At 41.4% G+C, this 13,891-nt stretch overlaps 1 protein-coding gene across 4 annotated transcripts in view; it reads left to right on the forward strand.

Moving 5' to 3' along the window:
• The window catches only part of LOC104966002 (oxysterol-binding protein 2-like), a 146,707-nt gene extending 136,435 nt beyond the window's left edge, over nt 1-10,272 (forward strand). For 2 of the 4 annotated variants that reach the window (XM_010795100.1, XM_010795099.1), the window contains exons 4-15: nt 281-479; nt 1,745-1,868; nt 2,393-2,459; nt 3,284-3,436; nt 3,676-3,921; nt 4,604-4,724; nt 5,284-5,387; nt 6,123-6,218; nt 6,601-6,785; nt 6,901-7,121; nt 7,654-7,671; nt 8,450-10,271. In XM_010795100.1, coding sequence (XP_010793402.1) covers nt 281-479; nt 1,745-1,868; nt 2,393-2,459; nt 3,284-3,436; nt 3,676-3,921; nt 4,604-4,724; nt 5,284-5,387; nt 6,123-6,218; nt 6,601-6,785; nt 6,901-7,121; nt 7,654-7,671; nt 8,450-8,592 — 1,677 coding nt within the window. In that variant the 3' untranslated portion in view covers nt 8,593-10,271. Of the gene's footprint in view, nt 1-280; nt 480-1,744; nt 1,869-2,392; nt 2,460-3,283; nt 3,437-3,675; nt 3,922-4,603; nt 4,725-5,283; nt 5,388-6,122; nt 6,219-6,600; nt 6,786-6,900; nt 7,122-7,653; nt 7,672-8,449 lie in introns of all 4 variants that reach the window. The other 2 variants (XM_010795097.1, XM_010795098.1) reach the window with 2 other exon arrangements.
• Nucleotides 10,273-13,891: the final 3,619 nt, after the last annotated feature.

Below are 13,891 nucleotides of genomic sequence, written 5' to 3' on the forward strand. Positions count from 1 at the left end.
TGTTGATTGAAAGAGGGAATGGCTTTAGATTTGGCCGGTAAATAATTGGATGTGTATCGTCGTGTATAATGTAAGTAGCTACCACTTGCGGGAAGTTGAAAAAATGTCTGTCTCTACTTTAGATGCAAAAATCTGACCTGTAAGTCATTTGAAGTTGAAAGCCACTCGCACATGGTTGAGGATTAAGAATATCAAAATTAATTTAAAAATTTATATATTTTTAGATTGTATTTTATAGAAACTAAACGTTCGGTGCTGTCTCTGTTTGTGTTTGCCCCAGGCGTGTCGAGACTTCTTGGACCTCGCAGAGACTCACAGTCGGAGATGGCAGCGCGCGCTGCAGTATGAGCGGGAGCAGCGGACCCACCTAGAGGAGACCATTGAGCAGCTAGCCAAGCAGCACAACAGCCTGGAGCGGGCGTGGAGAGAAGCCCCCACGCTGGTCTCCACCACACCCAGCGCCCCCACCGCCAACAAGGGTAAAATGGACTGTTGGTTACTCCTGTGGGCCTCCATGTAGACTGGCTTAAAGTCATGTGGGACCTCAGGCTAGATACAGTACTCATTCTGAGGAAGGATATTTAAAGTTGTGTCAGAAGGTTTGGATTATCTCCAATTTAGAGATTGTAATTAACCAACGACTGTATGTCATGTGCACTCTTCTGTTAATCTGTCCATCCAATTATTTATGTTCTTGTTTGCATAGCTCTCAACAACATGTGGAAAACAGACCTCTGGGCTGGAAACACATTGTGTGTACATCATGCAAGAGGAAGAAACCTATTGATAACCCTACTGAGAAATGACAGCACAACTCAATAGCAAAACAGGAACTGGTGTAACTTAATAAAAGCTAAGCATTAAGTAACAGGAAAGAAGAAATGATTGATGGATAGGTGAACTAGTGACGGTCTAAGAAACTGGACAATCAGGCTCCCCATTGCTTAGGGCTCACGATTTCAAGACTGCTTTGGGTACAGCCAGGGACCTTTGTTGCATCTCTCTTTACCTTCAATCCCTGTCACTGCTATCTGTATTAAATCCTGACCCCCCCCCCCCACACCACAAACTGAGACTGCCAAGGCACACTTTCTTCTCTTACCACCAATCAAAGTTTCTATTACCATGAATGCAATCTTTACTCAACAGTCAACAAGTTGTTAAAAGTTGCTGTTACTGGTTTCCCCCTCAACCATAGAGGAAACACATGGTACAAATGTGGGATTTTGAAGGTGCTGAAAAAAAACAGATTGTTGTTTTTTTAAATATCTGGATGTTAAGTACTCTGTCATTTATACACAGCAATGCTGGCTGTTAAGGTAAGCTTATTTCGAGACAGCACACATCATAACTCATGTTGTGTGTTATGCATGCACCTTGATAAATAGGCTTGACTAGAAGCTGGTTTTAAGGTGAAAAGCTACTATTTCCTGAAAGTACAGTCACCTGATCTGACTTGTGTTTTATTCACTGAACATGCTCGTTTATCCTTAATTATTTTACTTTCATTAGAAAGTACTCTTATTGAATGTTGGATACTGAACAGTGTGCATCCTTCAGGCTAGTTAACCAGCGGGAACGTTGCCAATTTAACTAAGCTGATTATTCCGTGATTAACGGTCGGCCATGGGTACGTGATTACTCTCCTATGAATTGTGTCGGATACAAACTCACCACCATGTGATTGGCTCTGCTAGTTTTGGATGCTGTTTCCGTTTACTCACAAAGGTATATGTGTTGACAGGAGGGAGTGAGAGGCTGCGCAAAGAAGAGGCGAGTGATGAAGATGGGGATACTGAGTACTTTGACGCCATGGAGGATTCCCCTGCATTCATCACAGTGACTGCCACAGAGAACACACAGCACAGGTCCGTCCCACACAGAGATCCAATATTTTTTTATTTTTCAAAGACAGATAAAGGGATGAGAGTTGAGTTTTAACATTTAGTCTTTTAATAAAACATTCTTTGGATGCTCTAACTTGTCATAATAGTGAATTTGACAGGCTGACAGCTGAACAAGCAACTGAGGATCAAAGTGAAAACAAACAAGTGTTGTGCCCTTCACTTTTTAGTTATACAGAGAACACCTGTCTTCTTTCCTGCAGAATATAAACCAAGGATTTTGAAAGCATAGCAATGCATTGTTTTCAGCATTGAAGCCCGTCTCTTACTGGCGAGTACGATTGTTTTTGCAGAGCTTGTGCTTTCACTGTTTCTTTAAAAAGGGCTTTTAGTGTTATCTTGTTATTGTTATGGCTAATCTCTGCAACTTATCTACAACTCTAGTAGCACCATTAAGAGTGATGGAAACAGTTACACAGCATTCCTCTGTTATACGCAGTAAGGTGGTTGCTCCCCTTGTAAATATTTGTGTTATATTTTCCTTTCAGGCGATCTCAGAGTAACTTGAGTGGAGCGAGCGGAGGTCAGCCCAACGACTGGAACCAGGACGACAACGTAAGTGACTCAGATAGTCTGACTGCAGGACTGATCATTGTAGCCACATATTTTCTGAGCTTAGTTTTCTCAGTTTAGATTAATGTGTGCTGCTGAACAGCTCGCAGCTCATCAATATATTAATATATCCTTCTTCCCTCATAGTCCCTCTTTCCTGTCTTGCAGTCATTTGTACTCACACACACAGCCTTTATCTTTGTGGTGCCAAAGATAGACAGCTGCTTCATAGCACTAAATATTAATTACCAGTCAAACATCTGCACTTCTCTCCCCCCAGCTCTCCCTTGCTTCTTCCTCTCTCCAACCCATCTGTGTCCTCTGTTCGCTCTCCTGCTTTTCTCCCTCGCTCTGTAACTCAATCTCAACTTGTGCTGCCAAGCTGACCATGAAGCTTGTAGTATTTCTTAAACTCTTATATATATATATATGTATATATATATGTATATATATATATATATATGTGACCTGCTCCATCGAAATCAGTCCAAATCAGTCAGGGAGGGAGGGGGAGAGGCGCTGCGGAAGAGCAGAGTGCGAGTGAGAGGTGCCTGTCTTCTTCGCTTTTATTTATTGTGTGATTTTGGAAATAAAAGTTTCATATTCTGAAAGCCAAGACTTTGTTTATTTAAAATAAAACGAAACACCTGAACACTGAAAACTATTTTATTACGCAAATCCACGTTTATTTTTGAAATGAGCCGTTGCGACTTCCGACTGATTTTGATAGAGCGGGTCACATTTATATATCTATTATTCCTTTCAATCATAGCTAAAAAAGACCACCTCCTTATTCTCAACCCTTTCCCTTTTCCATGTAATCCCAGATGTCTCCAGGTCATAATGATGTGTCTGGGAAGGAGCTGCAGCCCTGCAGACAGAGGAGGACTCGAGTCCCAGACAAGCCCAACTACTCCCTCAATTTGTGGAGCATCATGAAGAACTGCATCGGCAAGGAGCTCTCCAAGATCCCCATGCCTGTAAGTAGGGATGCTCCTAACACTGAACCTGAAGTTTAAACTAGCCAAATAATCTTAAATGAAGAAAACACTCACATTTGAGCACAATGTAATCTACAGAGGTAAACAGAAAGCCTTCTGAATTGACATTATAATAATATTACGTTTTACCAGCTAATATTCCTGCTGTTGCCTAGTGAGGGTATCAACATGTTATGGACTATTGCATGAGGCTTCATCTTTTTGTCCCTCTCACTCAGGTGAACTTCAACGAGCCTCTGTCCATGCTGCAGCGTCTCTCCGAGGACCTGGAGTATCACGAGCTTCTGGACAAGGCGGCGCGCTGCGACTCGTCCCTGGAGCAGATGTGCCTCGTCGCTGCCTTCTCCGTGTCGTCCTACTCCACCACGATCCACCGGACAGCAAAGCCCTTCAACCCCCTCCTGGGCGAGACCTACGAACTCGATCGACGGGAGGAGTTCGGCTATCGCTCGCTGTGTGAGCAGGTAGGGGCATGGCAGCAGGGAGTTTATGCTTTCACACAATGCACACAACGTCAGCCCGCTCTGCACAACATAGTCTTGTGGCCTCTAGTTGGTTTTGAGTGTTATTGAGGATTCTGGATGCATTTCTGACATTAAAGGACCCAAAATGGCGGTTTTCACCAGTAGGGGGCCACATTTCTAATCCCTGTGGGCTGATTTTGATTAATTTTGGATTGCTTTTGAAGTTATAGGGGACTCTGGATCATCTGGATTGAACAAATTGCAAATATATTTGAAAATAAATTGTCCACAGAAGAGGTAATCATTTTCATATTGTGCTCTTTATATATCTAATGGTCGCAACACTACTCATAGTAGTCAAAATCAGCCCACCAAGAATACAAATATGGCCACTTTCTGGTTTAAACTGCCATATTTGGATCCTGAAAATGTCTCATCCTCAATAACTGCCAAACCACTTAAACATTGTATAAATCGGCCAAGCAATTTGTATCAACTAGGATATGCTAATTATTGCTGATTGATGCAATGTATCCTAATTATGCAAATGACCCAACATACGCACATAAGAATCCGGTTGTTTCTATGTGCTTGGGAGCCATACTATACGTTTCTAACTATACTAAGGTTGTGTGCTGCTCATATCAATATACTTTACCTCCATGTGTATCTATCCTCTAAGGTGAGCCATCACCCCCCTGCTGCTGCTCATCATGTGATTTCCCAACGAGGCTGGACCCTGTGGCAGGAAATCACCATCGCCAGCAAGTTCCGCGGCAAATACCTCTCCATAATGCCTCTGGGTAAGACATGTTATACTCAGCGGAGAAGCCGACAAACTGTATGTGTAAATAAAGGTTCCTTTATGCAAATGTATCAGCGGGATAACGAGGCAGAGTTTGCTTAAGAAGGACTCCACAACCCACTTGAGAGTTGTGCTGTCTTCCACACACTATGAAGCCAGATGAAAGGGTGTGAAAATGAATCAGGAGGGTTTTATGACCCTTCTGGGGGGGGTCTGTTGGCTCAGATTGATGGCAGGTTTGATAGATGCAGGTCCAGCCGGTGGGATCCATCCGCCCTCTCCCCCTTCTTGTTATATGCCTGCTGCGACGTGCCATGTCAGAGAAACTCTTAAGTGGAAAGCGTTTATGGTGAAAAGCATGTTATCAATCCTTCAGCGTTAGACCACACTGGAAATAGATGGGAACGTATTGCCTGCACACAAATGTGTTGGATGATGTGTGATGAAACCCTTTTAACACCAGCACAACAGAACTAACACATCACTATTCAGCATTGCACATTGAGAACAAAGCAGCTGTGATATGTGTTCTCTCTTTTGTCCTTGTCCCTCCCCAGGTGCCATTCACCTTCACTTCCACTCCAGCGGGAACCACTACGTGTGGAGAAAGGTCACCTCCACAGTTCACAACATCATTGTGGGCAAGCTGTGGATCGACCAGGTCTGTTATCTGTGGTGTTGTTGTGTCTTATTGGTAGCCATTATTCCACAGCCTTAATGCCTCTGAGTAGCCTATAGACGTTGTTCTCCTGTGTTAAAGCAGTGTGCTGTGAATATGAGAGTAAAAGCTCAGCACATGAATAAGGAACATCTCTAGGGATTTGTGTTCAGCTTTGATCTCTAAAAACACACTAAAATAATAGCCTATATTTTCTTTGAGTTGCCCCAGTTCTATAGGGGGAGGCGCTTCACATCTGTGTGCTGGAACTATTGTTTAGAAGTATTTTTTCTTTTTTCCTGTCAACGTGTGCTACATTTAAAGGAGCCCTATTATGCTAATTTCCAGGTTGTTATTTATATGATGTGCCTCTACTGGGACATGTCTCCATGCTTTAATCTTTCAAAAGGCACCTCTTTTCACCCTCTGTCTGAAACCAGAGCCCAGTCTGCTCTGATTGGTTAGCTGGCCGGCTCTGTTGTGATTGTTTAACTGCTTAGAGATGTCCCGCCCCATAGCCAATCACTATCACTGATACCTCATCAAAACATTGCTTTATAACATTTAAAAATGTCTTTATATACTATATATTAATGAAATCAAAGAGTGCTGTAATCGGTCAGAATAATTTTCTGTCTCTGCTTTGAACACACTGTTAATAGCATTGATATGCTATCATTCTCTGTGTGTGTGTGTGTTTATCTCTCTCCCTCTGTGTGTGTGTCTGTATATTTGCAGTCGGGGGACATTGAGATTGTGAATCAAAGAACCAAGGAGACCTGTCAGCTCAAGTTCTCTCCTTACAGTTATTTCTCCAGGGACGTTCCACGGAAGGTAAATGCATCCTTTCCTCACTTGTATACCCGACCTTGGCATGACGTCATATTACGAGGGGTTTATTGGTCGGATGCTGCCCCCTGCTGGACAGTACCAACACATATATATGTACTTACCATAGTGTAATATATGAGGAGCTCACAGTATTAGGTCACATTGCAGCGAGGTAACCTCCTTTTTAAATGATTTAAAATGGAGCACAATCCTGTCTTATTTGGTAGTGACTGATAATGTACTGGTGTCCTCCCAAGGGCATTGCTAAGTGCCTATCGATGGGAGTAAAGGACATGGTGATACAGTTTGACTCCCAGAAAGAAAGCCTGCTTTAGTTTCTTTATTCCCTTTAGTCATTGTTCTTATTTCCCTTTGCTCTTTCCAGGTTACAGGCGTAGTGGCAGACAGTGGGGGCCAGGCGCACTACGTCCTGTCCGGTACGTGGGATGATAAAATTGAGAGTGCCAAGATCCTTCAGAGCAGCCGGGGGGGCAGTGGCTCTGAGGGCAAACAGAAGACAGTCTATCAGACGCTGTCCCCCAAGCTGCTGTGGAAGAAATACCCTTTACCGTAAGTGTCATCGGGCCTCATGAGGCAGAACATTGCAAGACCTTTGTTTGTACATATCCTTGATTGTACAGCATGGTGCTGTGTAACTCCCATTCATTTCCTCTGGCTCTCTCAGGGACAATGCGGAGAACATGTACTTCTTCTCAGCGCTGGCACTGACCCTGAACGAGCAGGAGGACGCAGTGGGAGTCACCGACAGCCGCCTGAGGCCGGACCAGCGGCTGATGGAGGACGGCCGGTGGGACGAGGCAAACTCAGAGAAACAGAGGCTGGAGGAGAAACAAAGGGCCGTGAGGAGGAGGAGGGAAGCGGACGCCTCAGACGCTCTGGATGAAGGTATGAAAAGGAGAACGGAACGTGTGGCGTGTGATACAGAGCAGAGAATCAAATCACTTAGATTAGCGGGCAGTGGGAGGTTTTTTAGGTTCCAGGAGTAAAAGTGTCTTTCATTTCCTGCATAGCAGCAACATGATCAGTACAAAGAAATGTCTTCGTCGTCCTTCTATTGCCATTAAGTTTCACTTTTCAATTGATGTACATCCGAATGATGTTGTATTTTACATTTGAGGCTGTTAAAAGCTGCATATCCATAACGTGTAGTGTATATTAGGACAATAATTACTGGGACAAACAGCCAAGACTGACTTCAAACTAAAGCATTACATTATGAATAATATGTAATAGCTGTTATAAAAAGTTATTTATGTGGGATCATTTCTTACGGTCTACCAATCTTAATCGTAGTAGTATTTACGCAGAGAACTTATCATCTTAGGTGTGTGTGTGTGTGTGTGTGTTGTGCGTAGGCTTGATTGTATTTGATGTACCCATGACGTGTCTTTCTTTTCCTCCCTCTATTGATGGTCAGAGTGTGAATATGACTCTGGTGAGTGGAGGTTGCCCTGTGCCCCCTCTGTGACACACACACACACACACACACACACACACACACACACACACACACACACACACACACACACACACACACACACACACACACACACACACACACACACACACACACCATCCTTAAGTGTGTCCTCTGTGTGGGAACTGCATGATACCCCTCTCGTGTCAACTTCTCCAGAAAATGACTCGGGAGAAAAAGGACTTTTTCCTGCGTACATGTCACATTTTCATTTAGAAATAATAAGATACATAACATAACAGAAACAACTGTCAAATCTGTGAGTATTCCTAATGGTGAAGCCACATTAGCGAGTGATTCGTTTGAACTGCATCATCTTTATCCTGTCTATTCGAATGCTTATGGATACTCTTCTGGTAAACTGATGCTCTGTTCATCTGAGTTAAATCTACATTGTGTATTTATACAGGGAAATGCAACATGAGCTGTTTGCTGTGCTGCAATCTCTCCCTCTGTTGACGTGGTTTCTGTATCAAGAAACAAACTCATTATGTAGTTCAAGGGAGTTCCAAAACAATGGTTAAAATGTTCACCTTGAATTGAACCAGGTCTCATGCCCGTCACATGGTATAGAGCTGTGATCCATCTCAAATGCACAGCCATCGATTGCTCTCCCTGTAGATGCATATGTATGAAGGCAAATAGCTCGCTTAGTGAATCTCCTGCAACTGTGGCCTTTCCATTAGGGTGCGATGTTAATGACAGCGATTGGGTAACACCTGTGCTTCTTCCACAGGGAAAGAATACGAAGGCTACCAGCCGCTGTGGTTTCACCAGAGGAGGGACTCAGTCACCGGAGAGACAAACTTTGTGTACAAGGGAGGTTACTGGGAGGCAAAGGAAAGACAGGACTGGAGCATGTGTTCTAACATCTTCTAACCCAGGAGCTCACCTCTCCTATCCTCAGCAGCACACAGGGGAAACTCTGCCTCTGGTCCGTAGCTGGCTTATGAGCACCATGTGGACCTTTAGTGAGCATGAGAATACCTCCAAATGTACACTGTTTTTACTACGGGGAAAAGAAGGGTTGTTCCCTGAATCTGTGACACTATGCTGAAGCAGCAGAGAGATGGTGTGTGGGTGTGAGGTGGTGTTGGAGTGTTAACACCACGAAACAAATGCACCTGCACTCTCCTGAAATCAGGTGTTTCATAAATCTTACTCACAATGTACTCTCCTGGGTTCACCACATTTAAGAGATTTGACCAGTTGGCCAGATATCAAAGAAGCTCAAGATAATAGACTACTGACGGGGACAAATGGGCCGATACAAACAGTGTTGAATACACGTAATGTGTCCTGATCCTCCGTTTCATTCAGCACAATTAAGATTATACCGGAATTAATATTTAATTACTTCCCTCTTTTTCTTCACAGGATTGATTGAAGTGCTCATGATTTGCCTCTTTTAGTTGTTTAGGAAAGATGCTAAGACCGTCTAAAAGTATAAGTGTATTAGATATTGTTATCAATTATGCAGACACAAAGTGTTCAAAATTAATTAAACAAATAAGTCAGTGAAAAATATATAGATTAAAGAAAAGGTAACCCAAGCAAGACCTTGTGAAGTAATGCAAGCATTTGTATACGCAGCTCTGTAAACCGGATGATGTGTTGCTTCATCCTGCGATCGTTAGTGTTATCATTTATAGTTATTATGACATTGTATTATTCCTTTTAAAAGTGGTTGTAAAACAGTCACTGAGAAAAGTGACATTGTAATACTAAAACAGATTTTGGAAAAGGATATTGTGAAAAACTTAATCGCAATTAACTCTGTCTGAAATTATTTAAAAACGATGTGTTATTTAAATGTAATGGGTTACTTCACAACTGTACGGCTTTATTACATTTTGTATCTGTATTTACTAATGTGATTGTTTACTCCATAATGTCTTGTTTATTTATTAGATGGTTAACACTTTGGGTCTCCATAACCAACCGGTAATATTTGATTAGGGTTGTCTGAAGTGATGAATAATGCAGCACTGCGTAAAAAATGAATGTTTTCCTCCAGTAATTACAGTCTGTAAACTAGTCAAAAAGACTCCATGTAGAAATGCTAATTCCTTTCATATGACAAGCTTCACGCATCTTCGATTTGTATTTCTGATTAACAAAGTCCCTGCAGCGGTGCACCCTTTGTAACACATCCATACCGAACATCCATATCACCTTAATATCTCCATCAAAGAACTGAATAAGCACTTACCACTGTGGTAGATCATAGGTACATATCTCTGTGTTGCTGATGAGAACATTCACTCTGTACTTTACGTTGTCCTCTGGTGCTCTCCCATAGCAACACATACCGTATCCTTGGTGAACATTTTCAGTGACTTCATTCTCAGTGGTCATTCAAACTACACACACCAAAGCACTGGGACTCCCGGTGATCACCACACAGTGCAAACAGGGTGTGTGTGAGGCTCTACGCCAGGGGTGTCCAAACTACGGCCCGGGGGCCAAATGCGGCCCGCGGACCATTTTGAATCGGCCTTCAGCTAATTAAAAAAGTATAATGGGATATGGCCCACAAATGAAACTTGTGCTTTTCTTATATTGTACTTCTTAAATATAAATGTAAAAATATATTACACAGTAGTATTCATGTTGCACACATAAGACCACCTTTCAAATAAATTCAGTCAATTAAAGTTGGAAACATTTTCTAACATGTCTTAGTTGATAAGCCCAATGACTTATTTACATAACAAGCTTGAAATACACCCTTCCTATTTCTCCTTATTATCATCAACCTGAGCTTCTGTTTGAAGGGATGAGCTGCTAACACTCACACGCATCATTGACCTACATTTGATTGATTTTGCTGACTTATAAATGAACTTATGTAGTGAGTGGCCCTCGGTGAAAAAAGTTTGGACACCCCTGCTCTACGCCAGAACCAGAGACTGGAGCGGTTTCTCTGAGGCTCCAGAGGTCAGCTGACACAAGGTCAAAGGTTATATAGGCAGGCAGGGCTGGTTCCTGTAGCCCCGACCTCAGGTGACTCTCCAGCAGGCTCAACACAACTAACATGTAGACCTCTCACTCAGTGTTTGTGGACATACTGATCTGGGATCGGCTCACTCAGTCTGTTGCCGTTAATTGACTGAAGAAGGGAAAGTGTCCCCTGACCCGTGCACTACACATCTACGGAGAGTTTTGAAAACCAGTGAGTATTTTTTTCTAATCAATGTTAGGAATGTAGAATTCAAGGCTGGAGGTATTGTATCTACCGTCTGGTCTATTTGTGTGGATATTTTGTGATAAAAGAATGATATTGTAAAATGTAATTATACTAATCTGAGAATTGTGTTATCTGTACAGTCTTGAAACACTTCGATTGAATGAGCCTGATTTGCTGTATTGTTAATTTTGAATCAGGATTGATGCTGCAAAGATGGATGTTAACTCAATTTGGCTGCAGAGCTCTTATTTTATATTTCAAAACTGTCTTAACAAACTGAAAATATTTTTTTATAGATTTGTTGATACTAGCACATTAGTACTTGTGGTTCAGTGATTTCACAGATTAACACATGTGGCAGTTTCTCTGATGTGCAGGCCATACAGATGTACAAAATGCACTGGACAGACTGAAGACATTAATATGGTGAAGGAGATCCAACAATATGGTCTGTTCAAAATGTGACATTTCCCATTAGTTATTGATTTGATAATGAATGATGATTGATTGCTTTTTTGCACGGATGATGCTTCTTCTACTCATTTACATAAAAGGTTGTATTGCACTTTTGTTTTATGGACGAGCGCAGTTTGATCAATCCCTAAATCTCTGGTTCAGAAAGACATGCTTAGAGAATAATTCAACATTTTGGAAAAACACTTGCTCATTTGTTGTTGAAAGATAGATGAGAAGATTGATGCTACATGAGAAGGGTCAAACTTTGTATCTAACTTTTGGCAAAACAAAAAAAAATTCTCTAACTTCAATAAATACAGGTTTGGTTCTCTATTCTTTATATGTACACAGACTCAAACACCTAGTGTGTACATAGACACAAGCTATGTATAGAGGCTGTGTACTCAAAACAATATCAAGGGTGTCACATGTAAAGATGAACACAATTGGAGCAAGATGTTTTATTTTTTTGCTCGCTTGATAATTGTACAGTCAATTCTGTATCATCACACATGACATCACTGCTGGATGGCGGTGAAGAAAATGTAAAAATGAAGAGTTATTCTGTGATTTCCTCTCTCAGCGATCGCTTTGAAGACTTTACTAGAGAGTTACTTAAATATATTGTGTTTAGAGGATTTTATAATTGAGAATAAGTTATATTTTGAATGATAACAGAGAGCTCGTCTTAGGTTTTAATCAGTGCATTTCCAAATGACGTGACCTCAGCGTTTGATGGCGACTTGCCTACTGTAGTTGCCCTGGTTATATCATAGTGATAACGCAGTGATGAGAAGGTGTGGTCTGCCTCATGTAGAAAGGAAATAAATAACCAAAGTGTATTTGGAGCGTGAACTGTAGACTAAAAAAACCTCTTCATCTTCCTTCCCTTTCTGGGAGGTTTCTAATGTGTCGGACTGTTACCCCGGCACTTTTCAACACGGAGATCGAGCGAGAACTAGTATTTGGATTTTTTCCTGTTTGACGAATGATACCGGTGCCACGTTGTTCGACGAGGACGAACTATAGTCGAACACAGACAATATTAAAACCGCCGCACCCCCCCTTACTCGTAGCTAGTTGTCAAGTAAATTTTAGTAGCAAAAATGATTAGACACGACCGTCGCGTTACGGTGTACCCTGCATTAGACGAGGACGATTCATCGCGAGGAGGCACGACACATGGAGTTGTGACCCAGGCGCAGGTCGACATCATACGGATTTCGTCGACCGCACCCTTATCATAAGTCTATCGAAAATGTTAAAAAAAAAAACAAAAAATCATTTTCATTATTATGGTGTGACAGTAACAAGTTCATTTTATTTGACGTACGCTCTTATGCATTGCATTTCAATAAAGTTCATTTACATGAATTTCATAACCCACATATTGTTATACCTGAGTGGCACTGAGTAACGTCTTAACAAAAAAAAATTTTATATAACTTTACAAAAAAAATTTAATTCGTTTTTTCGTCGTTTAAGTGTAAAATTCTTCTACCTTAACACTTTTTTTGGTGAATAGTTTTACCGACGGTAATTAAAATGACAACTCGGGTGAGTACCGAAATCAATTATGATTTATGTTAAAAACCCCACATCCAACTTACTTAATTGTTTAATATATTAAATTATTCACATTGAGCATTACATTAATTCATCTCTTGAACTTATGCATTGTCATAACTCTTGAACTCAGTATTCATATGAATGGTGAACGAAACGGCAGTGACCATCATTAAGTTACCGACGTAACTAAACCTCAATACTTGCTATTTGGCTTTTTAGCTCTGAAACAAATATCTTTCTATTGAAGTAAATTTTACATTCTTCGTGACTTTAGTTAACCTGTCAGTACACTAATGAACTTTTTACTGTTTACGTCTGTTAGGACTGCCTTATTACAGCAAAATTTCGGTAGGGGTAGAACATCGGGCGAGTCGTAATTCTTTTATTTTCGTCCGCCTATAGGTCCAAAAGTTGTTATTGGTGAAATAATAGAAAACAGTAATAACACAGACAGGTAAATTTCCATGTTACAATTGCTTCATGTTTAGTTCCCTCTTTTATTGTGTTATTTTTTTTCTTACTTTTTGGAGTCAACTAAGACCGTCAAATGTGGTCTTATGTGGTGCACATAAACCCACTCTTTTCTTGTTCAACAGTTCCGTCCACTTTAGTGGGAAACTGGAGGATCTTGGTCCTTCGACAACACACCGCAGAGTATTTGAAGACAGGATAATTGTATTGGCAGAGTGTCTCGACTCAGCGGTAGTTCTCGTCCCAAGACCAAATCTGTTCCGTCTGTATAAAGGGGGTAGTAATGAATAAAGACGGGAACTTTTGACTCGTCGTAGCTTACTCTCTTTTTTCACACGACGTACACCCCGTGGGTTAGGCTGAGTAATGCGTATGTTGTGTCATACTTTTGTGTTGATTCCTTATTACGTGGGGTACTCTTTCTTTTCTTTTTTCGTACTTGTTTATTTCGATCCTTTAGAGTGGGTACAAACCTATATCTACTCTTGGTAT

Source organism: Notothenia coriiceps, unplaced genomic scaffold, assembly GCF_000735185.1.
Source record: "Notothenia coriiceps isolate Sejong01 unplaced genomic scaffold, NC01 NC01_scaffold00037246, whole genome shotgun sequence".
Classification (NCBI taxonomy): domain Eukaryota; kingdom Metazoa; phylum Chordata; class Actinopteri; order Perciformes; family Nototheniidae; genus Notothenia; species Notothenia coriiceps.